Source organism: Dryobates pubescens, chromosome 4 (genome assembly GCF_014839835.1).
Source record: "Dryobates pubescens isolate bDryPub1 chromosome 4, bDryPub1.pri, whole genome shotgun sequence".
NCBI classification, from domain to species: domain Eukaryota; kingdom Metazoa; phylum Chordata; class Aves; order Piciformes; family Picidae; genus Dryobates; species Dryobates pubescens.
In genome coordinates this window covers 31,536,032-31,563,593 of record NC_071615.1, presented here as the reverse complement: position 1 = coordinate 31,563,593, position 27,562 = coordinate 31,536,032, and the positions used below count along the sequence as shown (strand labels likewise).

Genomic DNA, 27,562 nt, shown 5'->3' with positions numbered 1-27,562 from the left:
GAGATTTGACAGGGTGCTTGGTTGCATGGTTTAGTTGATTAGGTGGTGCTGGATGATGGGTTGGACACAATGATCTTGAAGGTTCTATTCTATTCTATTCTATTCTATTCTATTCTATTCTATTCTATTCTATTCTATTCTATTCTATTCTATTCTATTCTATTCTATTCTATTCTATTCTTTCCATGGACCAAACCACAGTTCAAATATTCTTTCTCAGCTAGCAACTAGACAATTAAAAATTTCCTTTGTGTGTGTGTGCTTGTCCTGGGAATGTATTATTCTAGTGATAACATGCACGTTTGCAGGATATAGCACAGAAATATTCAGGATATTTCTATCTTGAATAGCTGGTGCATCCAGAGATAGCGTCGTGTGCCCTGGTACGTGCGATGAGCAATGCTCCCACCTCGTGGTCAAATCCTAGCCCTGCATTTTGACAGCTCAGTTTCGATAATGCACTCCTCTATGCAGTGCAGTAGAATAGGATAGTATAGCGAATATAATAGTGAATATAGTGAATGTAACATAATGTAATTCAATACAAACCGTGGCCTTTTAAGTATACAGCCTCTATGAAGATTTCAAAGCAGGCATACCAAAAAATTGAGGGTTTTGCTTGTTTTAGTTTGCTTACTTCATTTCATTCTGTTCCACTCGTCCTCAAAAATCAAGTGGCAGAGCAGCTGACACAATGCTGTTATCTGAAAATGCTTTTGGTACAGGAGCTTGGTGGTGTGAAGGGACAGTGGTGATGACTTTACAGTTATCCCAGCCAGAGATAAATGAACAAGATTCCTCCCAACTTAATTTAAGGAGTAAGCAGCTCTTAGCGAAGTTGTTCACCCACTGAAGACTTGTCTGATTGCATAGCCTCCTGCACATACAGTTTTCATGTGCTTTAATCTAGCCAAGACCACTCACTGCACGACAATGAACTCTAAGCAGACTTCTGACAAAACCCTGCTCGTGCAATCTGCATAATGCTAATGTTGTTTTACAAGAGGTTACCCAAGCATAGAAATGAACAGTATTTGTATATATCTTCTTGAGAGGGGTAAAAAGGTGGATTTCAGGTCACACGAATAATTGTGCCATTTTTATCCCAAAGGACAGGATGATTTCGCCATTATTGTCAGAAGCAACAAGCCCATTTCAATGTGAAAGGCACACACACTGGATTCCTCCTTGCTGCCTGATAGTGCTCTTGATATGTATGTCAGAATCGAGCAGCAGTAGCAAATTGGAATTGCAACAGTCTAAATTGTCTAAAGACAATTTTCTTCCTTTTCTTACTTCTTTTTATGGCTTGGTATTTGGATTACTTTAGAGGTTATTGCCCCAAGTAAGAAATCAGAAAGCGCTTGTACTGATGCCTTCTGGAAAAGCTTGTTTGAAAGCACAAAGGCATTTTGCTATTCAAAAAGAGATATTTCACCATAATTTAGCTCTGCTGAACAATTGCTCCATAGTAGTGCAATATAGGGTAACTGGAGGGGGGAGGGGGGGAAGCTTCTGTGCTTTTTGAAATCCTCTTTGTGCTCTTTGGGAAAAAAAAGAGTGTGTCTGAATTTGCAAGTGGCACCTGAGGCAAGCTGGAATTTGCATAGAGGGATATACTGGATGTACTCTGAAGAAGGTTTTTATGAAGTTTGAATATCAGATTGCAGATGAACATGAAGTGTTGTGATCTTTGAAACTAAATGAAAAAATCCATTGTTAGCATCCTGACCCTGGGGACATTGCACCACTATGGCATTCATGAGAATGTGGGGAATATTCCATAGTATGGTACCTGCAGGTGATTTTGGAACTTGTCATTTTGGTAGTGTGGCTGTAAATCTTATGAAAAGAACCTAGTTTTCCTCTGAGATTTCCATGTATCTCATTTTTAGCCTGCTTTCCATTGTTCAAGCCATGCCAGGTAGCTAGAAAGTCCTTAGGATGTTTGATTGCTTTTTGCTTCTACTTTGCATGGCATCACAGATGTATGTGACAAGTTTAAAAATTTGGAAGAGTATTTGATTTGCTTTCAGATTTAAATGAATATAAAGTGAAAATACAGAAGTCACTGTAGGTACTTAAGTGTGCTTTTTGGAGTGGCTAACTTTATAGGGAATCTTTTTTCAGGCTACCTGTCTTCCTTTAACTATCATTCTGCTCAGAGATAGCATGTGGCTGCATTGCTTCGTGAGGGTAATGCCTGTGGTCCTAGAGGCACGAAGGAATGTGTTACTTACACAGTAGTTTGCAGAAATTCCTTCTTGACTTTGCACCATCAGCCATTTTATTACACCAGATGGGAATGAAGCTGTGACCTTGCCTCTGTTACAGCCCTTCTTACCCCATTTCAGATAATTTGGCTGTGCAATGATGTATAGAAATTCTCTGCTTCAGCAGGAGGAGAGTCCTCCTTCTTCCTCAGCTCCACAAATTTATGTTCAGTCCAGTGACAATCAGGCCTCTTTCCCCTCCATGCAACATTTAGTCCTGAAAGAGAAACAAGATCATGTCCGAAGGGAATGACTGAAGGGGAGGAAGAATATGAAATGACTCAAAAGCAGTTGTTGACTTTTAGCTTTCATCTTATCCCTTCCCCATGGCACAACTAGCTTCCAATCTGAGCATACCAGCTCTAGGTGTCTGACAAGGTAGTTTAATTAGAATTGTTAAGAAGGAAGTCCACCTGTCAGCTGTACAGGAATCCAAATGTAGAGACTGTGCTCTGTAAACTGCCAGCTGGGTATTTGATGGGTTCCTTCATGTCCTGTGCTTTGTGTGTTGAATCTGCTGCCTGGTCTACCCCTAGGGGTAGGGGCAAAGGGACATCAGCCCCTTTGGGCTGCTCAGTCTGCATTTCTATACAATACAGTCCACAGAAGCTGGACAAAGGGAGGAAAGAGTCAGTTTATGGGTTGGTTTTCTGAAACTCATACCCCAACAATAATCTTTACCACTTACTACCATTAAACAATCCACAGCTAGGAAATTTAACACTTTTCTCTGCTTCTAAACCACTGCTTTGCTATTCTTAATGTTTAAAACTGGGACTTGGAAGCAATAATAAATCTATAATAAAACAAACAAACAAGTGCTATTAGTTGAAAAGCTGGCTAAAGTTTTGTGTTTTCAGCCAGCTGTTAAGTAAATGGTTAAAGAGTTAGAAAAAAAAGCTAAGCTTAATTTTGAATTTCCTCTCTACTCTTCTCCCACCAAAGAAGCCCACAAGCTCCACACTCTCCATGAATTGCTTTAGCCATGAGAAAAAGCAAGCAATTACTTTTGTCTAACCTAGAGCTAAGCATTATCCTAATTTTTCAGTTTAGTCACTCAATCAAAGAACCAATTATTTGCCCAGTGCTAATTAAAAAATTCTGATTCATATAGTTGGCTGGAAACTTTGTTGACTTTGGTTATCCTTCTGCCTATGGCAGCTCATCCCTTTTCTGCCCTGGAAAGCAATGGAATTTTTGTTTCCATAGAACTATAGAATTATAGAATTGTTAGGGTTGGATCATCTCAAGGATCATCTAGTTCAACCCCGTCCTGCCATGGGCAGGAACCCCTCACACTAGATTGGGTTACTCAGAGCCACATCCTAACTGGCCTTAAAAACCTCCAGGGATGTGGCTTCTACCACCTCCCTGGGCAACCTATTCCAGTGTCTCACCACCCTCATGGTGAAGAGCTTCTTTCTAACATCCAATCTGAATCTACCCATTTCTAGTTTTGTTCCATTCCCCCTAGTCCTATCACTACCCAACACCCTAAAACGTCCCTCACCATCTTTCTTGTAGGCCCCCTTAAGATACTGGAAGGCCACACTTAGGTCACCTTGGAGCCTTCTCTTCTCCAGACTGAACAGCCCCAACTCCTTCAGTCTGTCCTCATAGGAGAGGTGCTCCAGCCCTCTAATTATCCTCATGGCCCTTCTCTGGACATGCTCCAGCGCCTCTAGATCCTTCCTCTAATAGGGGTTCCATGATGGAACAGCTGTATATGAAAACTATGATCTGGCTTTTACCACAGACACATTCAGAGCTTGGAATTGTTAAATACAGAGTAAGATCTCACACTTAGTAGGTTGCTTTGCATGATAAGTGTCTAACTTCTTTCATACATGCTTTACTCAGGAAAATTAAGTGTTACTTGGTAACTTACTGTGCTTTTCTCTGCTTTTATGTACTTCCATAATGTGCTGATAAGCAACCAACATATACTAAAGCAAAGCTAATCTCTTTCTTCCATCACGGATGTGATCTCAGGTCAAGTGTAATACAAGCTGTCAAGCAAACATAAAATTCAGCATCGTTGTGAACAGGAATAGAAATCAATGTCATGAATGATTTAGGGACAATTATGTGCCAAAGCTCAAAAATCAGAATACCTTCTCTGTTAATGTCATTTCTCCTCCTAGCAAAATGAATGTTAAGCACTTGGGTCATCTGCTAAATTAGAATGATGATATTTAAATTCAGCTACAAGACAAATACTCAAAACTTCTTCCCAACAGCATTTATTCTTGCTTTCCTTTGCTTTAAACAGGATGCAGGCACCTTCAAGTAACATTCTGTTTTCTTTGGGGGAAATTCTCACCCTAAAATTTCTCATCCATTGAACAGGCAGGAGATGGAGAAGAATTAACTTACAACCCATATTTCTTCTTTATTTCACTGATCTTCTGAACTTTGTTTCTTAAACTTCATTCACCTCTGGTTCAAGAGAAGCATAAATAAGTAGACTTTATTTCTTCCTGGCCTTAATTTTCTTCGAAAAGGCTTTCAAATGGCTTTAGTAGGAGATGGTGAGAACAGCACACAGAGATTTTTGACATCTTCGTTTTATTCTGAGTGCTAGGAGTAGCTTTTACAGTGCTTTTCAGATGGGGGCAGGATTGAGCACACCTTAGTACTTAGGGGACACAAGAAATACCCAGGCTTTGGAGATTAGCCTCACCAATTTAAGGGGTCGCTTCTGCAAGATGCTGGGTGAGGCCACAAAAGGACTGCGAACACTTCCATCACTTGCAGCAGGAAGGCTAACTACCTTTTTGCATTATGGGTTGTCTGAGACACTTTTACTCAGGCTATTGTTTCCCCTCATTGTGCACTGCATCAGTAGCAATCATTGTATGATATCAATTGTCATACAACAATTTGTCATTTCTCTTGTCATTTCAGACAGTGGAGCAAGGTGCTGAGGGAGAGCAGAGTAAAGCTTTGGGTTTTAGTGAGTGAAGATAACAGTTTTTCAAACACTGTGTCAGTTCTCTTAGGACTACTTGAGTAACCATGCCAAATCAGACTGGAAATCCCTTTAGCTCTCTATCAACTACCTGACAACATTTCATAGCAGAGATCCTGATGAAAAAGAACAAAACCAGATTCCTCCCCCCTTTCACCTTTCTTTCTTCCAGAGAGCTAAGGCAGAGGTCAGATCTCTGACTTGGAAAGCCTCTGATAGATTTTTCTTCCATTTGTCTAATTATCTTTAGAGCCCTGGTACTCTTTGTGAACTGGGCACTGAGGCAACACAATTCAACCTTTATTTAGGCATTGTGTGAAAAATCACATCATCTTGTTGGCTTCAAATTTACTGCTTGGTAATTTCATTTGATAACCCTTTTCTTGGACTGTGAAAAACACTGAGTAACTGTACCCTATTCACATTCTTAGTGTCACCCATGATTTCATTTATCCTTTTTTTTTAGATTCTCTCTGCAGTTCTCTTGGGCTAAAGAGAATTGCATGCACAGACTTTGTGTATTCAACTGTACTTGAAGTGGAATCCTTTCAATATCTGCTGTTTATGTTAGTACGTAACACTGACAGTCTGTGTCACGCACACGTCTGTAAGGATGTGACAAGAGAATATAATTTTAATAGAAATGAGAGAACCCATAGGATTCCCTTTCCCCCCTGAATTTACAAGAACAAAAATATATAAAATACACATATGTTCATTTTAATATAATTGCCTGCTGATCTTTGGTGTTGATATCTTTACAATGCTACATCATAAAAGCATGAAAAGGCATCACTGTAGGGAGCTCAGTAAGGGATGCACTGAGTGAATGTGGATAACTGAGGCTCTCTTCTTTAGTTTTCCCATGTATTAAAACTAACTCAGAAATACCTTGGGTTAATAGTACCTAAAGGACAACGTTATTTCATGGTGTGGTGGAGTTCTCCCACCCTGTAGTAGTGGTCCTGCAGCATGAGATTTGTTCATGCTAAGCACTACATTTTCACAAGTGAACTGCTAGGATAGACAGACTGCTTAGTAAGAAAATCCAAGTGTGTAATCCTGGATAATTGTGGTGTCATCTTGTGCTTCCTTCATAATTAAATATGGTTGTAAGGCTGAAGGGATGCATATTTAAGCAGAATAAGTAGGGACCATGCAATAACCTTGCAAACACTTATAGCAGCAGGGACTTCCAAGCAACCTAAGTAGTCTGTGAAAAAGAGTCTGCCTACAAAATCCTCACTCCACATGGCACTGTCCTGTAGCCTGCACTAAGCATGTATTTTTTAGGAGACAAAATAGCATTTTCTTTCAAGTGCAATTTGAAAACCATAGGACTTGGGTCAGCCTGACCTGGCACTGGAGGCTGTGGGGAAGTGTCCTGAGGCCATACCAGACAGCTGGGGAGGAGGCATAAAGGGAAAGGGTAGGAGTCTGGCTGGAGATGCAGAGCTGGCCACCTTCAGGAGCAGTGCTGGGAGAGGTCAGCTCTCCACTTCCAGCTGGTACAACCGGCTTCATGCCTGTGATTCCCACTTGGTGAGGAGCGTGAGTCATTGCCGAACAGGTGTAGCTTTTGACTTAGTCTAAACTCTCACCTTGGTCTAAATGCCTGGACGTCCTGTTCCTGTTCTCCAGCTGGGTAGCAGATTGTGGAAGTTTGATTAGGCATAATAAATGTCAAGTGTTAAAATGGGTCATTCTTGCAAGGCCTTAGACTCCAAAGCATTTGTTTGATCACAAAAAAAAAAAAAAAAAAAAAAAAAGAGAGGCAAATGTGTGAGATTAATCATTGATTGTGCAACATTGACAGCCAGCTTCCCTGCTGTACAGATACAGTGGTGTGCTGAGAAATTGTGTGTGAAGGAAACACGAAGTGCAGCGTATTTTCACTTCAGTACATGAGGCTGTATAGTAACATAATAAACACATATAGTCACAGTCCAGCCAGCACACGTTAAAAACGCCTCACTGTAAACTACAAGGTGATAGCAAATGGATTTAATCCCCTTGCAGTGGGTGCTGGTGTCACATGAACAACTGTAGAACTCCCTGGTTTTTGCGTAAGTGATCGAGAGGAGGGCCGATGCTCAACACTGAAAAACAATAGCACCTCATCAGTGACACTGAAGGACTGAGCTCTGCATTCAGATGAGACTTTTTCAGATGATGATATTCAGTATATGCCAAGTGAACTACTTAAAGCCTTCCTGTGTACCAAGCACTGCATATTCATTCTTTTTCCCTTTTCAATTACCTCTGTTGATGCATACTAATATTTGCACTGGATCTGCTGTGCTGAAATGAGAAAGAGGTTCAATCACGTCCAAGGTTAAGGTAGTTGTAGGGAAATTCTATTGCATCCAAAGGGAAATTCAGCTAGGAAACCAACATATCTGCTCCACTAAGTAGATAAAAAAAATTAAAGCAAATGCTGTACTGGAATGTTCTCACTGGAGCTGACAATGTAGCTAAGAGAAGCAAAAGATGCAGGGAACTTCTAGAGCCTGGGAGAAACATTGCATTTTCCCTTGTTTCATTATCAGGGTGGAAGGGTTTGAAAGTCTTGTGAGTATGGATGGCATAGGAAGGGGAGGGCACGTTGGACAGTATTTTGAGGTCTGTTTCAGATTCCTGGTGTGATTCAGCACATCATTTAAGAGATTCAGAAATAATTATTGCTGAAAGATGTCATTTAGTTCACGTGTCCACCTGACCTTTCCTACTGGGTCCTCCTGCTAACTGTACAGTAGAAGAAAATGATACAAACTCACTAAAAAATCTGTGCAGTCACTGTATATATTCATTAGAGATAATGTAGTCCAGCAGCAAGGCCATAGACCTTTACCTAAATACTACATATATATATATGTATATATATATGAAAGTCAATATATTACTTCAGGCAAAAGAAACTGCTTTTCTGAAAGGAACCCAAAGACATTCTAATGTAATCACATTTTCTGAGACATGCCCAGCCTTACAGATAAATTAGTCTCTCCTTGGGCTGAATCTCCTTGGTTGAGAGACCCTTTCCAATGTACTTTCAAGCTCTGCTGACGTAAGCAGTCAGAATGACAGTATCTAGAGTGCCACACACATTCTGATAGCTGCTTGGGACAGCCAATATAGAGCAAAATATTAATGTTCCTGTTTGATGCTTTTCCAGAGGATTTCTAGAGGAAGGTTGAATAAAGTGTCCTCTAAGTAGAAACTATCCTCTTTCACTAGAAGTAAAGAAAAAGGTTTCTTGTCAACATTGCTTCCTCATGGAGATCTGTTCATTGTGAAGATTAACTTGTGGGGTAACTTCATAGAAAACAGAATGCTTGTACATTCAGGATAGTGTTAGTCAAATATAGCCTAATTTTGAGGCCAAGGGATCATAAATATTTGACAGAGCAGTCAAGCAGTTTGTAACATGCACATGTTTTGTTAGATCTCTAACACCTATACATACATAAGGCTGTGCTTTTCCTTGCAAGCTGTTTAGGAGGAAAGAGCTTTTAAAAGGCTTTTTATTTGGCACGTTTTCTTCACCTCAAACCAAATGTACAACATTGCTTTCATGAGCAAAAAGGTACTGAAAGATCCAGGGAGCAATGATGATCCGAGAGCCCGACAGCAGAGAAACCAAATGGGATCTCTTCATCTAAGCAGGTTAGATCCCACTGATGCCAAAGGCTGAAATCCCACTGGACTGTTCAGAGAGCAATGCATTTCACTGTGTGTAGGACAGAATGGTATTTCCAGTTGGGCCGATAAGAGGTATTGCTTTGTTACACCTCACCCCACAGCCTTTCAACAGCAAAGGAAAGCTGCACTGCTTGGAGGAAATGAGACTGTCTAAAGTGGTACCCTTCTTTTTCTTTCCCAGATGACCTGCTCCTTGGACAAAAGGGAGAAAAGCAGCAACTGACACTTTTCTTTTTCTTTTTTCTTCTTTTTTTTTTTTTTATATTTTTTTTTCCAGATACAGAAGAGTAAAAATAAATTAAAAAAAGAGACTGCAAATTTCTTTCACCATTTTAGCTGAGCTTCTTCATTCCTCTTCTCCTCCTCCTTCCGCAAAGACCAGTTTCTGGGGAAGGCGATAAAACAACTTTCAAAACACTCCTCCTCCCACTGGCTACTTCACAGCTAATGGCTCTGGGTTCTAGGGTGGGGGCCTTGGTTTCTTTTGGGTCAGTTTTATTTTTGTTTGTTTATCTGTTCATATATGTGTGCAATTTTTGTTGCTTGTTTGTTTGTTTAAAAAGAACCCCAAGTGATGATTTCCTGATGCAAATGGTTCCATTTTTCTGGACAGGTCAAGCAAATAGATGAGCATCATCCTCAAACACCAGTATTGCCCTTTGCCATGCCTCAGCTTGTGAAAGCAACATTAGAATGATGCAAAAGGACATTAAAAGGAAAAAGAAAACTTGATAATACTTCACTTTTTTAAGTTCCCATGAAAGCCTTTTCCAGTTGCTGGTAGACAGAATTTGACATCAGTTTTACCCACACTGTAGAAGATGTTATTTATCTGGATAGTGAATTTGTAGTTATTTGACCATTTGTTATGATTTGATGTCTTTCCCAGATGATGCAATGATAGCAAAATGTTTTTGTTTTTAAACAGCAGGCAGACTCGCTCAGCCCTTGATTTTGTTCTGTTTTGTTTTGTTTTAGTTAGTAATGGAAAAGAATTAATCAATGAAAGTGATATTCCCTTGGGGCAAATTTTGTTGTCCGACTCTGAAAGTATGTATTAATGTACTCCTTGACCATGCCTGCCTTAATTTGAGGTTACAGATAACAAGCTGTTTCCCACATTTGTTCATGGCCTACTCGTAACCATTCTTTGTATGACCTGAAGATCAAAGAGAAGAAGGGCAGCAGGGAATCACAGGGATCAGTTCTTACTTTCATCTCAGTGTGGTCTGTCTTTCATCACTGACTGAAGGGACAGGCCAATGAAAAGTGTTGCTGGGGAAGTATGAGCAGACAAAACCAAAATGAAAAAGTGTGTTCTAAATACACTGCTGGAGTCAGTTGATAAAAATGCTTCATCCAGTGGAGTTAGACACATGGAAAGTAGCCATCATTTTGGCCAATTTAAAGAAGAAATGTTAAAAAGTGAACTCGCTCAGGCCTTGATTCAGGCAGATATCTTTATATGAGAAATGTCAAACGTGTATGTAAGTGCTTTTCTGGCTTGGGATCTTGGTAGGGATCCAGTCAATTGTAATTTTACTTGTCTGTGTGGAAACCAAGACACCTACATGCACATATTTCTGTTTGGGTTTTTTTTTTGCCTAGCTCCTTTTTGTTCAAGATGAGGTCATGCTGAGTTAGTCATGTATGTATTTTACAAGGAATCAGACTGCTGTCATGGCTCTTTGCTATATAGAGAACTTACAAAACATTGGCTTAGGAAGGTAAATCTTTAGTGTTTCCTTTTCATGTTCAAAAGCACAGGACTTTTATCACCAGCCTATATTAGAGCTTAGGTCTCTATTCCTGCTTAAACTGTGCATGGACCAGGACAAGCTTCCCATGACACTAGCAAAAATCATAGCAGTGAGCTCAACCTAAATCCACATTTAAGTATGAATACCTTCTCACTCAGGAGTGTTTGTATCTGGGATTTTGATTACTGAGGCTAGAGATTTTTTTTTTTCCTGGGTCACCAGAGTCTGAGTTAGTTCAAAGCCAGAGATTTAGTTTAGGTTCATGCTGTGAAAAGGTTGCACTTCAATCACAAGTTTTCAGGAGGACATACAAAAATAACTCCTGAGGTTCTTAGAACTTACAGTTGGCTTCACTGAACCAGCTTATTTAAATACAATAAGTGTAAGGGCACATAGTGCTCCCATTCATGAGCTCCTGGTTCAATTGTAGCTCTGGGATAGATTTTCTGAGGAAAGCTGGGTGCTGGGAGAACAGCGCCCCAGCAGTCAATGCTGGGCACTCCTTGTTATGTGACTTGCAGAGGGCTCTCTAATCACGTAGCACCTTCCCACCCCCTCTTTCACCTACTGCATCAACATTCAGCCCCGGTAAGAGTGGTAGAATATGACTGGAAGCCCTGACCAGGCTCTTCGAAGGCACATTGATGAAATATCAATAATGCAGAACTAAATACTGAGTGGTGACTCAGTCCCTGCTCAGTCAGACTTCTCCTTCAAGTCAGGGGGAACATACCCTCACTGAGTGTTTGATCAGAAATGCAGGATTGTTTAGTCAGTATTTTTGACCTAATGTACAGTGACAAAAGATGCCTTAGATTGTGCACAGTAGAGTAATAATAACATTTTTAAAACCATGAATCTTTTTGTTCATCTGTTTCTGATACGCATTTTCTTTCTTTCTGTGAGGGACTTCATTCAGATGGCAAAGCCAGACTGCTTAATTGTCAGTTCATATTTCTCATGCACTAGCAGAAAGGTGTGAAGTCAGACTGGAAAGTGGTTTTCCTTGATGGTTAGGGTCATTCACCACTGGCAGGAGCTAATAAGAACAGTGGTGGATTTGCCATCTCTTGAGGACTGCAGATCAGAGCTGCCATTCCAGAAGAGACGCTCAAGTCAGAGTCACTGATCTCAGCACAAAGGTATGCTGCAAAAGGTTTTGTGATATACAGGCAGTCAGAACTAGCTCTAATATTCTCCTGCTCTTTTAAAATAACATGTGTAAGCTCCAGTGGGTTATTAGCATTGTCTAGATTTTGTTATTGTCATGTTAAAAGAAAAAAAATATCCCCATGAGATTTATTAGCTTGGAAATATCTAAAGTGAAAGTGAAATCTAGACACCAAAATCCTACAAAGAGACTAGGCCAGATGAAAGCATCTATTATGGGGTCCCCTCCCAGGATCACACCTACTCCACCCCCCCCACCTCCCTGGAACACTTTGCAACATTGTGCTAGTGCATTGTGAGCCAAGGAATGGTATGTTTAGACACCTCCCACTTAAAATAGAGCTCAGCTGCTGTGCTATTGTGTAAAACCCCCCCAAAAACCAAATAAAAATAAAAATACATTACAGAACTGCTTTCTCTTATTTTATTCCACAAAAGGAAACAAACAAGGACCCTTCCAACCCTGACTGATACTATGATACTATCAAGTGAAAAAGTGGGAAAGGAGTAGGTGTTCACCTGCTAATGGACTATGTTTATAAAGAATGAGAAAGGATTTTTCATTCTACATTCCTGCCCCAGATGTATAGAAATTAGGTTTTCAGATACCTTCCTTTTGCATCCTCAGTAAGACAGTACCAGCAATTGATAAGCCAGAAATTCTGCAAAAATAGGGCCTATAACTTCAGCTTCGTGCTGAAATTCTACAGCACCCACCAATAACCCAAAAGGGATCTCCTGGTACCAGAGTGCTTCTTATGGATAGCAGCACAGGCTGGGAAGCTATGTGCTAAAGAAGGCACTCTTCTGCCTCTGTGCAAGGGTCTGCTGGTGCTCTCAGAAAGCTCTGTCTTGCTGGAAGAGCACCAGGCATCTTCTGCTTCCCAGAAACTGTTATGTAACTTGAGAGGTAGAAACCAGGCACTTTATCCCCTTAAAACAGGGAATGATACCATTGCCAGTATCCCTATCAGTGAGTTTTCCATTAGCTGGGACTGATGTTCAGGGAATTAGCAGACCTTTGACTCATGGTGATATAGTATGCTTGAATAGCCATAATGGAAAAAAAAAAAGGAAAAGGAAAATCAAGCAATATATTTTTATAGACTCATGAAATGATTTGGGTTGGAAAGGACTTTTAAAGGTCTAGTCCAACCCCTTTGCAATGAGCAGGGGTATCTCCAACTAGATCAGGTTGCTTAGAGCCCCTTCCCCCATGACCTGGAATGTTTCCAGGTGTGAGGCATCTACCACTTCTCTGGGCAAAATGTGCCAGTGTTTTACCTCCCTCACTGTAACCAGGTCATTATTGAAATGGCTCAAAGGCTGACAGTTCTCTGAGATGCAGTCAATCAGTGATTTGAACCATGCATTTCTATGACAACATGCTAGAGGTGATCTGTGAAGAACTGATCTGTTGATTTTGTAAAATATTTTTTCTTCAGCATAAAAATCTGCGATGCATTCTTTCAAAATCAGCTCCCCATCTTTCCTTATAAACTCTGCTTTCTTTTCTGGTTTTGTTTCTTTGTTTGTTCCCCCCCCCCCCGAGTTAATGTGGTCAGATTTCTATGTTTAATCATTAAAAGATGATGGAGGAAAAAAAAAAAAAAAGAGATGCTAGAAGCCATAGTTTAATTTTTTTTTTTACTATGATGATATAATAGATGGTAGAATAAAAAAGGACATGTTGCAATTTTAGGCTTAAAGCATGTTTCAGAGTAGTTCCTCTAGGCTGACTGATGCTTACCTAGAAGTCCAGCTTTTTGTATAGCTCCAACTGGTGTAGAGACATTATCTACTAATAGAGTGGGGCACTGAGCATCAGAATGAATCTGAACTTTGGAAGCCTGATTCCTGGTGAATGAATGAAGGAGGCAAATTTCTTCTCCAAGATGTTTATTTTTGGGGTTTTTTTTTGTCAAGCATAAATTTTGTGGTTGGAGAGAAACTTTCAAAATATAGCTGATTATGCCAGAGAAGAATGGTATATGAGAGTGGTTTTGCAAACTACACTTTGAACATGCAAATGTTTGCAAATGTATTTAGAAGGTCTTACAAGCTCCATCTAGAAGCAAAAACGTTTCAAACTAGATTGCTGCCAGTGCTGGGCTGCTGTGTAATCAGAAGGCACATGAGCTCATCTAGCTAAAGATAAATACTTCTTCTGTTAGTCCTTGCAATTTCTACAGTGGGTCCAAGACATGGCTTTCAATTAAAAAGCACAATAATCTCTTCCAATTAGAAGTGCTGGAACTGGTCAAGGACAGTACTCTTTTATTCCTTTTTTTTTTCTTTTCTTTATTTTTTTTTTTTCCTTCCTCTAGGACAAACTATTCTATCTTCAGGTGATTTTAAATATTTCTTATTGGCTCCTTTTGCCTCATATTTCATTTTACAATAATGAAACCCATCATCCCCTGATAACCTCAACCATATGTTAACCATTTGTACTCAGCAAATGACAACATAATCAAGCCTTGTGATCCTTTTTAATCCATCACCTCAGCCAATAATTAAAACCATCAGAGCAGTCCTGTGCTATTGCATGTGTTGAACAGGTGCTGATCTCAGAGCTGGACTGGCAGAGTGTCTGAACATCAGCACACAAAGGCAGGAACACACTGGCTGAGGAGGAGAAGGAGCCCTAGGGTACTGATGCCATGCAAAGTGGGCATCACAAAGTGGGCATCAGTGTTATCCAGAAAGAAAGGAGAGGGGGGGAAACCCCATGCTTTCATATTTTAAGACATTAGTTCATCTCCCTCTACCTTAAGTTACCCAAAATATGAACAGGCCTGCTTCAGTCTCAGTCTAGTGTCAAGTGTGCACCTGAATGTGGTGGTGTTCCCCCTGCTTCCAGAGGCAGACAAATTTTGTATTCCCAGACAGCCCTTTCCCCATCTGACCACTGTGATCAAAACAGGAGCAGGAGGAGGGCCACCACCAATGCCATTTTTTTTTCTGTTAAAATGAAACGCTGACCATGCATTTCCACTTGCTGAGATCACTTCCCTGTTGCTGCAGTGTCCCTTTGGATCACTAAGCACAGAGGATTCTGATCTGTACTCAGGCAGGACTGGGACACATCTCTGGTTTTGAGGCATCAGTTCTCTCTGCTCTGGTGACTTGGTCACCTCATAGAATAAAATGGATCTACTTCCAGACTAGCTGACTGAGGACCTGAAGCTCAGTTTTAGCACTTTATTTACCCTCATACCTAAGCACAGGACAGCACTCCCTCCCACATTCTTTTGATTTTTTTCTGAGTCTGTATGGATCAGCTGCTGTGTATTTGTGACACCCTGGGCTTAGAAACTTTCCAGTGATAGGAGGAGTATTTGTAATCCTGTGGTGGTTGTAGGAATGCACCTATCAAACAAATTTACTTACGGCCATTGGGGTTTTCTAGTCATAAAACCTCACAGTAGAATGACAGAGTGAGCATTTTCCTTTTCTTCTTGCTTGGATGATATTTTTATACACTTTTATATGCAATTTTTTTAAATATCTGCTATTTTTATTGTAGGGTTCTGGTTGGGTTTTTACCAGACCTTCTGGTTGTCTACAGACCCAGATTCTCACAGGAATATTTCCCGTCCCTTTTCTCCTCCCCCTTCCTCCCCAACAGACAAAAGCCATTGCGTTTGCAACATCAGCTTAGAGCGAAATAACACTTAGGGCCTGACCACTCTTTTAGTTGCACTGAAATCAAAGGAAGCTGCATGCAAAATCCTGCTGGTCCCATCACCACCCTTGGGGCTAAAGTCTTAAATAACTGAAGCATATACAGATAATTCCGCACAGGGCAGCCTGTGTCAAGCCAATGCTTGATGGGTGGCCCTGTCTTCTTCCTTTGCTGTGGTAGGAGCTGCTTCCACCACCATGTGTTTAAATGAGGCTATGTAACTCTTCCTTCTGATGATGCTATTTGTTGTAGGCACTTCAGTTAAAGTCATACCCTAGTGCATTGGCTGCCTTCAGCAGGAAGGATGGGTGGACATTGTGGCTTATCTGTGACAGTAGATTTCACTGCTCTTGTGGTTACCCTACAGTGACAGGTCCTAAGCTAAGAAACATTAAAGCTATTGTTAGGAAGGATAAGGGGAAATTAACCAAATTCAAGGATCTTGGTCTTGTAAAATAACCTTTTCTCAGCTGGCATTCTGCAGGGAATTCTATGTATGAAGTTGAACTTTAGAGTATGTTTATATTAGCAGAACTGATAATGGTGATGTCTTTCATGAACTGAACTAAAATAAACAACAGATGCTTGTTCTCTGATTATTTCTTTTTCAAGGAAGAAAGAGGCAGGGGGTTATGTTATTTTGCACCAGGGATAGAAAAACAAGTTAAAATACATGCTGAAAGCAAAAATTAACACAAGTTTGCTCCTGGGACTGTATGGGTAGGGAAAAAAAGCCCCAACCAAAACCAACCCTGTTTGGTTTGTTAAGACTCCTAAGGAAAAAAAAAAAGGCAAAACTGAAATGAATGATGCCATGTAATGCCAAGAATTTTTAACTGTTCTGAGAATACTTTTGAACAATATGTATTTATTGTTAGTTCCTTATTTGAAAGAAGAGGCTTGTGGTCTCTAAATGTATAAAACATTTTTTCAGCATTCCAGTTTTTCTGTAACTGAGTCCATGTATGTTCATCCTACTACCAAATAAATCCAATGAGGTCTCTGCTCCATTTGAATTAAAGTTGTAGAAGGGTTCATTTTATTTTATTTCATTTTTAATGGTGCTTTCTACATCCAATCCAGGCATGGAACTTGCTGTTTGCTTTCCAGTGTCCAGCTCCCCACAGAGTACTAGTCATAATCAACTTTTTTTCTGTTTGGTTCTGTTTGTTTGTTTATTTCTCCAGTAAGAGAGAAAGTAGTAAGAACATTGCTTGGACAGCAGCTGTTAGACACCATTTGCCCCTGAGAGGAGCAGTTAGTGGCATTACCTCATTTCTAAAGACAGGGAAATTGTGGCAGAGAATTAAAATAGCTTATTTAAGGACCTTGAGGTAAATCTCTTCCTCAGACATGACAACTTCACCTTTCTCCTTTTCTTTTTTGACTGAAACTGCAACCTGTAACAGGATCTAACCCAACAACAGTGCACCGCACTCGTGCCCACTGAAACACTTGCCCATGGATTTCTTGTGTGGGGTTTTTTTCTGTGCCACTTGAAGCAAGAGCATCAGTCCTGCAGTGCTGGGGTCCTGTGCTCCAGCACTGCCCATGCAACTCTGTTCACAGCGTTTCAGCTACAGCTTTACCTACCACCTGCTCCAAAGTGTCTCACTCTACAAGTAGACTTAGGTGGCATCTCTGCAGTAGTCATCACACTACATAAGTAACACCCAGAATTTCCCTGTACCTCTGCTGGTTTTCTATTTGATCTTTTCCTTAGAAAAGGAAAAAAATCCTTATGGAGAGTGGCAGAGACCAAGCCCTTTTCTCTAAGGGGGATGTAATGTTCAGAGATGTTCAACACAAGCATGAAAGGCTTTGTGCCTCATCTTTTGCCAGAATTTCCAGGTTCAATTCAATCCTTTCCTCTCTGGGAGTTTCACTGGTATTGATCTCTGAAGAGGATGCAGTGTGCTCACCACTGTACTTGCTTGTACTCGTACAGCCTTACCGGCTTGGTTTCAGTCTGCACGTACCTCCAGTCCAATGCAAGTAGAGATGAAGCCAAGCTGCCAATTCCTGTTAGATATTGAGGGAGTTGATGTAGCCAGCTGTGATCTTCAGATCAAGAGTACTGACTGCCATATAAGCAAGAAGGGAGAAGGATGGTTTGGAGATACATCTAATGATTTGGGTGACTCACCTCCACTTGCAAATAGAGTATCAGAGTCCTTTCTCTGGCACATATTGCCAGTGACTGAAATGTCTGGAGCTGTTACCAACTGGTCATTCCCAAAGAGATGCCAGCTGCTTGCTGAAGCACTACAGAAGCAAGGTAAGTGCTGTGTAATTGCCTTCAGAGCCATGCCAGGCAATAAAACTGGCAACTGCTCCTTCTGTGGGAACAGGGAGGTAGCTGAAGGGAAAGGTCTCTGAGATCTGACAATGGTTCCTAGGTCCAAAACTTAAGAATGGAAAACTTCCAGTATCAATACCTAGAGTATCTTCACCCAAACCAGGTAAGTGATAAAAAGAAGAGAGATGTGCTTGATATTGACTCCTTTAGACAGAAACATCCCCACAAGGGAAGCTACTTTCCCAGTTAGCTTCATCTAAAACCATGGGTAACAAATGGTAGAAAGATAACCTCATAGTGGCAGCAGCACTACAAAAAGCATTTGCATGGCTGATGAGACTACTGTTCATCCACCTCTGCTGAAACTACTCTTTCTTCTTAAAGGTCCAGCACGACGTTCAGCTGACTTACCAGGCTCTGGCTCCTCGGCAAACCACCTTACATTGCCAGGTCAGTTAGTGCCACTTCGCTCTAGTTGACTTGTATGTGGAGCTGTAGGAATAGAGGCACTCATAGTGCCTGCTGTTGGGAGATGGGCATAAACAGGCAACTTCTTCTCCAGGTATGGTACAACTTTTACACATCACATTCAAAAAATTAAACCCATTCGCTGAGGCTGAGCAAATGAACTGTCATTTTTAATGGTCTTTACCACATTTTTACACAAATCCCTTATGTTTTCTGGTCTGCAGTACAGGCTTCATAGCCCATTTTATTTCAATTGGCAAATTAATTCAGGCCTTTATCACATGCATATAGACGCCGAAGGGGAAAAATAAGGTTGTTTCTTGGACACAAGCACAGCTTGTTTTGTGTCCTTTCCATCTCCCAAATCCTGCCATCTCTATTGCACCACAATAACCACTTTCTTAATCGCTTCATCTTTGTCCTGCACAGCTGTCAGAAGAAAGGGAGGCTAATATGAAGCAGTTACACAAACAATGGCTTAGGGTGAAGAAAATACTCTCTTGCATGTGCAAGGGCATGCATATGTGAATAATTCACAGCAGGTGAAAGAAAGAGGAAGACAACAAAAAAAAAAACACCCAGAAAAAAAGACCCCAAACTTTAAGCAAAGTTCTTAAGAATTTTGCTATGGATATTTTTATCAGTGGCTGCTGTGCTAGCAGATGAGGTGCGGCGTGGCTCCACGTATAGATGCCAATGTGCAGTAGCATGCTTCTGTGCTGTGTCAGTTCTCCAAGCTGTTCACAGTTCTTTTGCATCCACCACCTTAGCAGATTGTTTCCCCAGGCACAGCTGCAGCCACCACTTGGGTGCAAGAAAAAAGAATGAGCAGGAATGTGAGAGTTAAACTCTGTATTCCCTTAGTAAAACAACGTGCTCCAGGGATTGCTGTCCTGCTCCAGCACAACAGTCACTGAAAGTAAACTTTAAAACTCTGAGCAGCATGCTCACATGAGGACACCCAGGTACCTAATCCAAGACACTTTTTAGATAGAAAGCATAGAACAGAAAATATTCTTTGAAACACTGTGTGGATGCTGTCCCAGTCAAATCTGAGGTTTGCATGGCTGCTGTTCTGTAAGATGCTGGGTTGCATATCCCACTGGCCAGAGCAATCAGAGCAGGTAATGCACTTTCAGCTTCCTTGCTAAATCAGTGTCTGAACAACACACAGTCTTTCTGCATGATGCTACTTGTGTTACTATTCTGGTCTACTTTGGCCATGATTTCAATGCCTTGATGGTAGCCATTATCTTAAAAAATAATTATTCATTTTCCCTGAATGTAAATAAAAAAGGAAACTAACCTCTTAGAAACTTGTAATACTTGCATCATCACTCCATGCATGAAGCTCCTGAGAATCATAACCTGCTGAAGCCCACAAAACCCCTGTGATGGGAGTATTTATTCCCCTTTTACATGTGGAGAAACTAGAGTGAGTATTATAGTCTAGATGACGCAAGAAATCAGTGAAGAATCTGGGAACAGAACTCTAGAGTCCTGAGAGAGAGACTTCTCTCCATCACTTTGAGTCACTAAAGCCTGAAGAAATTAAATATCATGGTTTAGTTGATTAGATAGTGTTGGACGATAGGTTGGACTCGATGATCTCAAAGGTCTTTTCCAACCCGGTTAATTCTAATTCTAATTCTAATTCTAATTCTAATTCTAAATCTAATTCTAATTCTAATTCTAATTCTAACTCCTGTATGAGGATGATAAACAGCACGGTTGATGTTCTGGATAAACCTCCTTAAACCTATTAGCCAAGTCATCTCTGCTGGCAACAAGGCCAGTACAATTCCAGCTAACCATAAACATTCCCCCATGCTGGGCAATGGGAAATCCAATAAGATTTTGGATGAATCTATGCCAAGTACAGTGAATGGAATTAATCTGAAAAGTAAATGTGCCTCAAAGAACAGTAATTCATCTGGAAATTTTTCAAGCTTTTAATGAATGTCTGTCGAGTCTAGCTGAGAACAGGAAAGATTATGACTATGCAGAAATCTGAATGTAAATCCCTAAAGCTTATGAAATCCACATTTATTTGTTTGTTTCCCAGGACATTTTAGAGTATGATAATTACTCAAGGAGTTCAAGAAGATGAGAGTGTGGCCATTCTAGCATCTGACACTAGCTAGCTCACACAGAGGAATCTTTATCGCTTCTTAGCGTTTGTGCTGATAACAATATTTTTTTCCTTTTGAAGTGCTTATCATGCTAATGATTGACTTATTACTTGGTTATTTTGCAGATAACTATGTTTAAGATGAATAGATTTTGGTTACAGCCAAGTTTCATTTTTATTCCACCTGTGAGAAGATGTAAGCAGGACCTAGATTCAAATACAGAGAGTCAAGAAGTTGAGAATAGTCAGGTTCATATGCAGCCCACTGGTGATTTTCACAAAGGCCTGTAGTCTGCTGGAAAATCAGACAAAACTACTCAGATCCACCTAGTACTGAATTCTGGGAAATCAATCCAAATGTATTGCCTTACAATGCCTTTGTTCAGTGATATTTTGAAAGCAGTGAAGTGTTTAGCTATCCACATGTAGATAGGTAAGTATAAAGCTGCTTCTTCATTTAGACGTTTGGCGTCTTGTCTAAACTGCTGTTTCCTAACCTCAAGAATGCTCCTTGGGATTCACCTGTGTTGGAATAGTCTTCTGAAATGTCTGAATAAGGCATGTTTTCAAGATCAAGTATTCCAAAGTGCTGAATTGTCCAATTCCACTTTGAAGAGGTCTACAATTCATTCTAGAATTTTACTTCTATGTTTATTATTTATATTTTTCACTTTTTTTTCCCCCCACTGAACCTTTTCCTAACTCTCTCTTTCTACCCAAGAGTCCTGGCCCTTGGGCTGAGAAACCCCCCTTTCCACAGACAGGCTGTGCCAGGTGGGATGGACACAGCTTCTAAGGAATTAATTTCTTGTTCACCAGTGAGTGAATGCTAGGCATGGTAACCATCATTGTTCTTCCTTTGTCACCACCAGCCATCAAACCTCAGTTGCATCACCTCAGGAGGCCTATTCACAGCTCAGGAGACTATTTTCCAGCCTTCCACAAGAAATCAGAGGAAAATTCACTGAGATATAAACTGCTTGACCAGAGAGGAAGGATGAGTAAGATCCAACATATTTCCCAGAGCTGGAACAGGAAATAGCAGAAGAGATAAAGAGGCATTGCCTGGAATGATGCTCCTCATGGGCAGATGGAGGACATTGTGTGACCATTGCACAGGCCATACTGCATTGTACAGCAGCTGCACTTCTAGATAAAAGCAAGTGTATGATTTAGCTAAAAAATTAGAATGGACTCTTCGTTAAAATATTCTCAGTTGTGAATTCACAGTCTGCTGCACACCATAGGTTTGTAGCTATGTCTGACATCAAACTCCACCAGCCTAAATCAAATGCAATGAAGAACACTTTAAAGCCTCCTGCTTATGAAATGTGGTTTACCTCTAGGAATTCCCCCAGAACTGTGTTTTGCTTGTAGAATACTCTGAAATGTTTTACACAAATGAGCTGTATAAAATTGCAGAATTACACCATCCTTCCAAATTTATTTTCTGTACGTGTCATTTCCTTCCTTTTAGGACAATACTTGGTTAATACTTTACCCAGTTGTTGTAGTTTGAGCTGGGTGCCCCCCTGGTGCATTCACTTCCTGTGTCCAGAAGTCCAGCCCAGAGGGATGGACACAGGAAATTGTGTATTTCCTACCATAATTCTTTGCACCACTATAAGATCCAGTGCGGAGTCTGGCACTCTCTCTTTCCTTCCCTCTCCGAGACTTGGTAACTGGGGGAGAGATCTCCCGGCCATGGGCCTGATTGGGCCCAAGGCCACAGGGGGATGGGCAGTCTCAGGCCTGGCCAGCTGAGACTAGCCCAGCAGAGGGAGGGGGAAGAAGGAGCCCTGGGGGTTTTGCATGCACCCTCAGGTGGGGATGGGATCTTTCTTTGTCACTGCGCTTTGGGTTTTCTGTAACATTCACTGCTTTCTATTTAAACTTTCATCACTTTTGCAATCCGTTTGTCTGAGTCGTTATTTCTGCCTGTGGTGGGGAGGGGATCTGCCCCAACCCATTACACCAGTAGAGTCCTGCCTGATGGTTCTCTGGATGAGTGGACAAAGTTAGTTCACTTGCAGAAGTTTAAAAGTGAAGTTTATTGGAGTTTGGGGTTTTTTGTATGTCACTAGCATCTCACAAAGGGTGTGATTTTTCTCTTTGCTCTTCTCTGTTTCATGAAGCAGAGGTAAGTTGCCACCTTGAATTTTCTGCTGCGTAGTTCAAGGGACAGGGAAATTAAATGACCCACCTGAGGTGTCACAAGAAGTGTGTATGACACCTAAGTGACTCTTGCAAATTGAATGTAGTTCTGATCAAGTTCCTCTTTGCTCTCACTTTTCTCCCATGCTGTGCTGAGTTGCTGTCCATTATGTGTCATGTAGAAAGTTGTCTGTTCACTCAGGTACTTTAGAGGATTTTTAGTCTATTTTTTCCCTGGAGCTGGGGAAGGTGAAGAATGCTGGCACATACTCATTGGAGTCGGAACGATATCTCAGGATGTCTCTTCCCTTTTCTAAAGCATGGGGCCTTTGGCCTGAGTAAAATACAGCAAAGTAGGGGTGATGGGATGTTTGTGAAGACTGCTCCTTGTAAACACTGTATGTTTCAAAATAGAAAGCAGTTGTGCTGAGGGCATCCAGCCCCGGTGCAGAGCTGTGTGATGGAGTGGATGGACTCATCCTCTCAGTCCTACCCTGACATCTAGTGTACACTGAAGGGAAATTTTCCAAGTGTGAAACTCAAAAATTAAATCTGTGTTATTTGAGGGTGGTGTGGCTTTGGAATGCACTCAAACTTTTTCTGTGTTTGAGAGGGATTAATATGTATTTTATTTAGAAAAGGACTAGTCTGAATTAAAAAAAAAAAACAAACCACACCAAAAACAAAACTTAATGTTAAAATCCCCAGGGAGTGAGGCATAAGAAGACTCTTCAGTATTCATTCCTTGTATTTTGTATAATTCTATGTCTACTCAAACAGGGACTGGAAAGGAAGATTGGCTCCAATGTCCTTGAGGGTAATTGCATCAACCAGAGTAGAAATGGAAGAGGGAAGGGACAACAAAGAAGGAGGAGGGAAGGGGAATTGTGACTCAGCAGCTTAAATGGGCTTTTCCAATGCTTTAGGCCATGAGGTAAACAGTTGGGTTCATAAAGCAAATCTGGTTCTGCATTGTCCATTTTCCCACCTTCTTTCTCCTCCTTGCTGAGGTTTGTTCACTTCTGTTTCTCAAGCCAGTGTTGAGTCCTTGTGGCTGATCCCTCAGTACTCTTTTGGATGTTTCCTTTTCCCCAGACTTTTCTCCTGATCTCTCAAAGAATTGCTAAGTGGATCCTGAGCTATAGTCACAGGGCCAGGAGCCAGTATCATGGAGCAGAAACTGACTTTTAATGTTCACTCTTTGTATTTGTAGAATTTTCTTGCCACAGCACTGGTGTTTCTGTTTGTACCACCTCATTCTAAGAGGCCCATGGTAGAAAGAGAGTAATCTGTGTTTATAAACTTATCTAAATGGAAGTGAGAAGCCAAAACTTCTAACATGCTCTGCTGATGTGCACTCTTGATTTTCACTTGCAGATGCAATTGCTGGGCAGTCTCTCTGCTTACAAGAGCACTGTGAGGTCATATGCACAAAATGTAATCTCAAAAGGTAGGAATGGCATGAAGGAAGATGTCTGTTATGATATCTAAACATGCCCATTAATTTAAGTGGCCAAAGCATTATACAATTGCCAGTTTATTAAACAGTAAGACAGAACTTGAGTGGGACAAAATTTCAGTGTAATTCTTGTTAAAATCCATGCATGAAAATGTTGCTTTATCTGTGAATCTAGTGTGAGCTGGCAATAGCATTATGAATGTTGCTTTGAATTTGTTTCTGCTGTGGTTTAGCTGGCCAAAGCACTTAACTTATGGACCTCATGCTTAGCACTACAAAAGTGCTCATTACACCCCTGTCAGATGGGTGATGGGCTTTCTGCAGTCCTTGCTTGAAAGTGGCTAAAGCACAAGGCTATTAAATCCCCTTTTCCCAAGTCAATTGCAAATGGGAACTTGTCCCTCAGTTTCTAGGTAGAGGTTGATTGAGAATTCACTTGAAAAATATTATCCATTAACAACTTCCTGACTGCAGTCAGTCTTTTATTTGCTGACTGCCCAAACACACCAACTCCAGGCATTTGCCTAGCAGAGCAATTTGAGCAGTTTTCACATTGCCTGGTCTTAAACCACAGAATCACAGAACAGTGGGGTTGGAAGGGACCTCTGGAGATTATCGAGTCCAACCCCCCTGCCAAGGCAGGGTCACCTAGAGAAGGTCACACAGGAACACGCCCAGGCATGTTTTGAATGACTCCAGAGATGGAGAGTCTACCAGATCTCTGGACAGCCTGCTCCAGTGTTCTATCACCCTTAAATTGAAGAAGTTCTTTCTCATGTTTAGATGGAACTTCTTATGTTGAAGTTTGTGCCTGCTACCTGTTGTCCTGTCACTGGGCACTACTGAAAAAAGACTGGTTCCATCTTCCTTTTACTTCTAATTCTTATTTTAATGAGCTTTTGTCTGCATCATCCCCAAACCCACTCCCTTAAAGGGAGAGTTCAGATGGTGGATGACAGTAAATAAACCAGATAGACCACATTCATGCCATTGTACAGCCCACACATGATTCTGCGGCACCTAAAGGCTGTGTTTGGGGGGCAAAGGCAGTGTTTATATGATTTGAAAACAAATCATGGCTAATTCCCAAACAAAGTAATGCTTAACCCTTTCACTGAGTACAACGAGGCAGTGAAAGCTGCTGAGAAACAATTAATTGTACTGCTTTCCAGGAACACTGCAAAAAACTCCTATTTACTTAATTCATTGAGTGAAAAATTACTTTTCCATCTCTCATCTTGATTCTGGGTGGAAAACCAGTAAATACTGAATTACCAGGCTATGAATATGCCATTTTAAATGAACCGTATCAAATGATGTATGTTGTGGCATTTTTATGGTTGGGCTTCAAGTTGATCTATACTGGGATGGTAAATTAGGCTGCTGTGCTGTCAGAGATGCCACAAGGACTGTAAGTCCTCTTTGGCACTCTATGTTTATAGTATTAGGCTTAAAGGGTACTCTTTATTTTTATTATTTTTTTCTTTTTTTTTTTCCCCCCCCTTCATATTAAGCTGTGTCAGCATTCCCCAGGCTTGGAAAGAAATCCTTGTCAGAGCAGTGAAGTTAGTCACATCTTAATTGTGCTCTTATCTTGTTGGGGTTTTTGGTTTGTTTTGTTTCTTGCTTGTTTGTTGTGTTGTTTGGTTTTGGGTTTTTTTTGTGTGTGATTTTTTTGTTGTTGGGGTTTGTTTTGTTTTGTTGGTGGTTTTTGTTTTGTTTTGTGTTTCTCAGGGGCCTTCCCATCTAAGCATCTACCTAAACTATTGCTGGTGTTCATTGGAATCTTTTCAGGATGCCACACTATCACTCTTGTTGAGCTGTGCACTGAAAATATTCACCCCCCACACTGGTAAAGCTAGACTACAATCATGTTTTTGCAGGGACTGCCCTGGGACCAGCACCCCAAGGTGCACATCTTCTGAAGGATGCTGGGCAGAGGGGTGGTGGCTGGAGCAATGGTGGATGTTGGGCAGGGCTGTGCACCCCCATGTCCCAGGGTTGTCACCTGACAACATCAGTGACAGTGACCCAGGACAGCATAAAAGGGAGCATCCTTCTGTGTCTGCTGCCAGACCTGGCTCAGCAGCAGCCCAAGGGCATCCAAGAGAAGGTCCTTGAGGAGCCAATGGAATTACTTGGTAAGGGCTGAGGGAGGAAGACAAAAGCTGCTGAAGATGAGGAAAACCACCAACCCTGGAGGTGCCTGTGGATATCAGGCTAGGGCTAGGGCTTGGGCCTGTGGGAAGTCTTGCTCCTGTGCTCAGGGAATAGCTGATTGCTATTGCTGGGGTCAGGAAAGATTTTTTAACCCCTGAGGCAGATTGGCACTGGTCTCTGAGGTTTTTCTGCCTTCCTCTGCAGCACTGAGCATGAACACTTGTCAGGACTCCTCTGGTCCCTTTTGGCTGGGTTACTGCCTGCTGCTCATGCACCAGGAAGATGGCTTCTCATGCCCTGCAGTTGTGGGAAGGCTTTTTTACCCCCAAGATGGGCTAGTAGATGTCCCTGGGGTTTTTCTGCCTTTCTCTGTAGCACTGAGCACAGCCCCTTGGAAAGCCTCTTTTGGGCCATTCCAGTCTGGTGCCTGCTGCTCGTGCACCATCTAGCTGGTTCTTGTGCCCCACATGTGGGGGAGGAATGAGGAATCTTTCTGTGCTCCCAGGATGGGGAAGCTTCTTGGGTTCCCCAGGAGTTCTTTCTTTTCTTCTGCATCATTGAGCACAGTCCTTTGGCAGCGCTTCTCCAGGCCATTCTGGCCTGGTTTCTGTTGCATGTGCTCCACAAAACTGTCTCTCAGTGGTGGGTGAAATGTTGGACTGCCTGATCTTTGAGGTCTTTTTCAAATGGATGGTTTCTGTGATTCTGTGACATACCTTACTGTGCACCTTACATTAGCATCATTATATGAACTATTGATTCATATTTAAAATATCTTTTCTCACTAATAGATTAACAGAATTTTAGGAGTAGTGCACCTCCTAGATATCAGGCATACCATTAATAATGCAGCTGGCCTCTTGTACACTTTGAATACACCATTATTTATTATAAGCTTGTTGATTACATCTTGAAGCTGGATATCTGAGAATGGACTGTGTTCTCATGAAAGATGCTGGGTCAACCACTGTGGCAAATGAAGTCCAAGCTAGTGTGCTCCTCAGCTGCCTGCCTAAAGGTGTTAAAAAGATAACTAAATTCAGTCTGCCAGGCTAGATAATCTTTAATCTCTCTGTTGTGGTCCTTAAGGGTCCAGCCATCAGTAATGCTCTGGCCAGTGTACAGAGCTATTAAGGTAAGCACAAAACTACCCAGTTCTACCTATTTTGTATAATATTCTACAGGTACTCATCTCTGTACAAATACTGGAGGCTGTAGCTGGCTGTGAAAACAATTTCTGATTGAATTATATGTAAAAAGAAGTGTGGTGCTGTTCCACCTTGCACTGTGCATGTGCCATTGATGTAACACTCTTCCTCTTCATGTTTTA

The 27,562-nt window shown here is 41.2% G+C and overlaps 1 protein-coding gene across 5 annotated transcripts in view; it reads left to right on the top strand.

Moving 5' to 3' along the window:
* Positions 1–27,562, top strand: part of PDE1C (phosphodiesterase 1C) — a 299,114-nt gene that overhangs the window by 255,939 nt on the left and 15,613 nt on the right. For 3 of the 5 annotated variants that reach the window (XM_009904761.2, XM_054161026.1, XM_054161025.1), the window contains exons 18-19: positions 18,245–18,310; positions 21,332–21,760. In XM_009904761.2, coding sequence (XP_009903063.1) covers positions 18,245–18,310; positions 21,332–21,501 — 236 coding nt within the window. In that variant the 3' untranslated portion in view covers positions 21,502–21,760. Of the gene's footprint in view, positions 1–9,220; positions 9,483–18,244; positions 18,311–21,331; positions 21,761–27,562 lie in introns of those variants that run through there. The other 2 variants (XM_054161024.1, XM_054161027.1) reach the window with 2 other exon arrangements.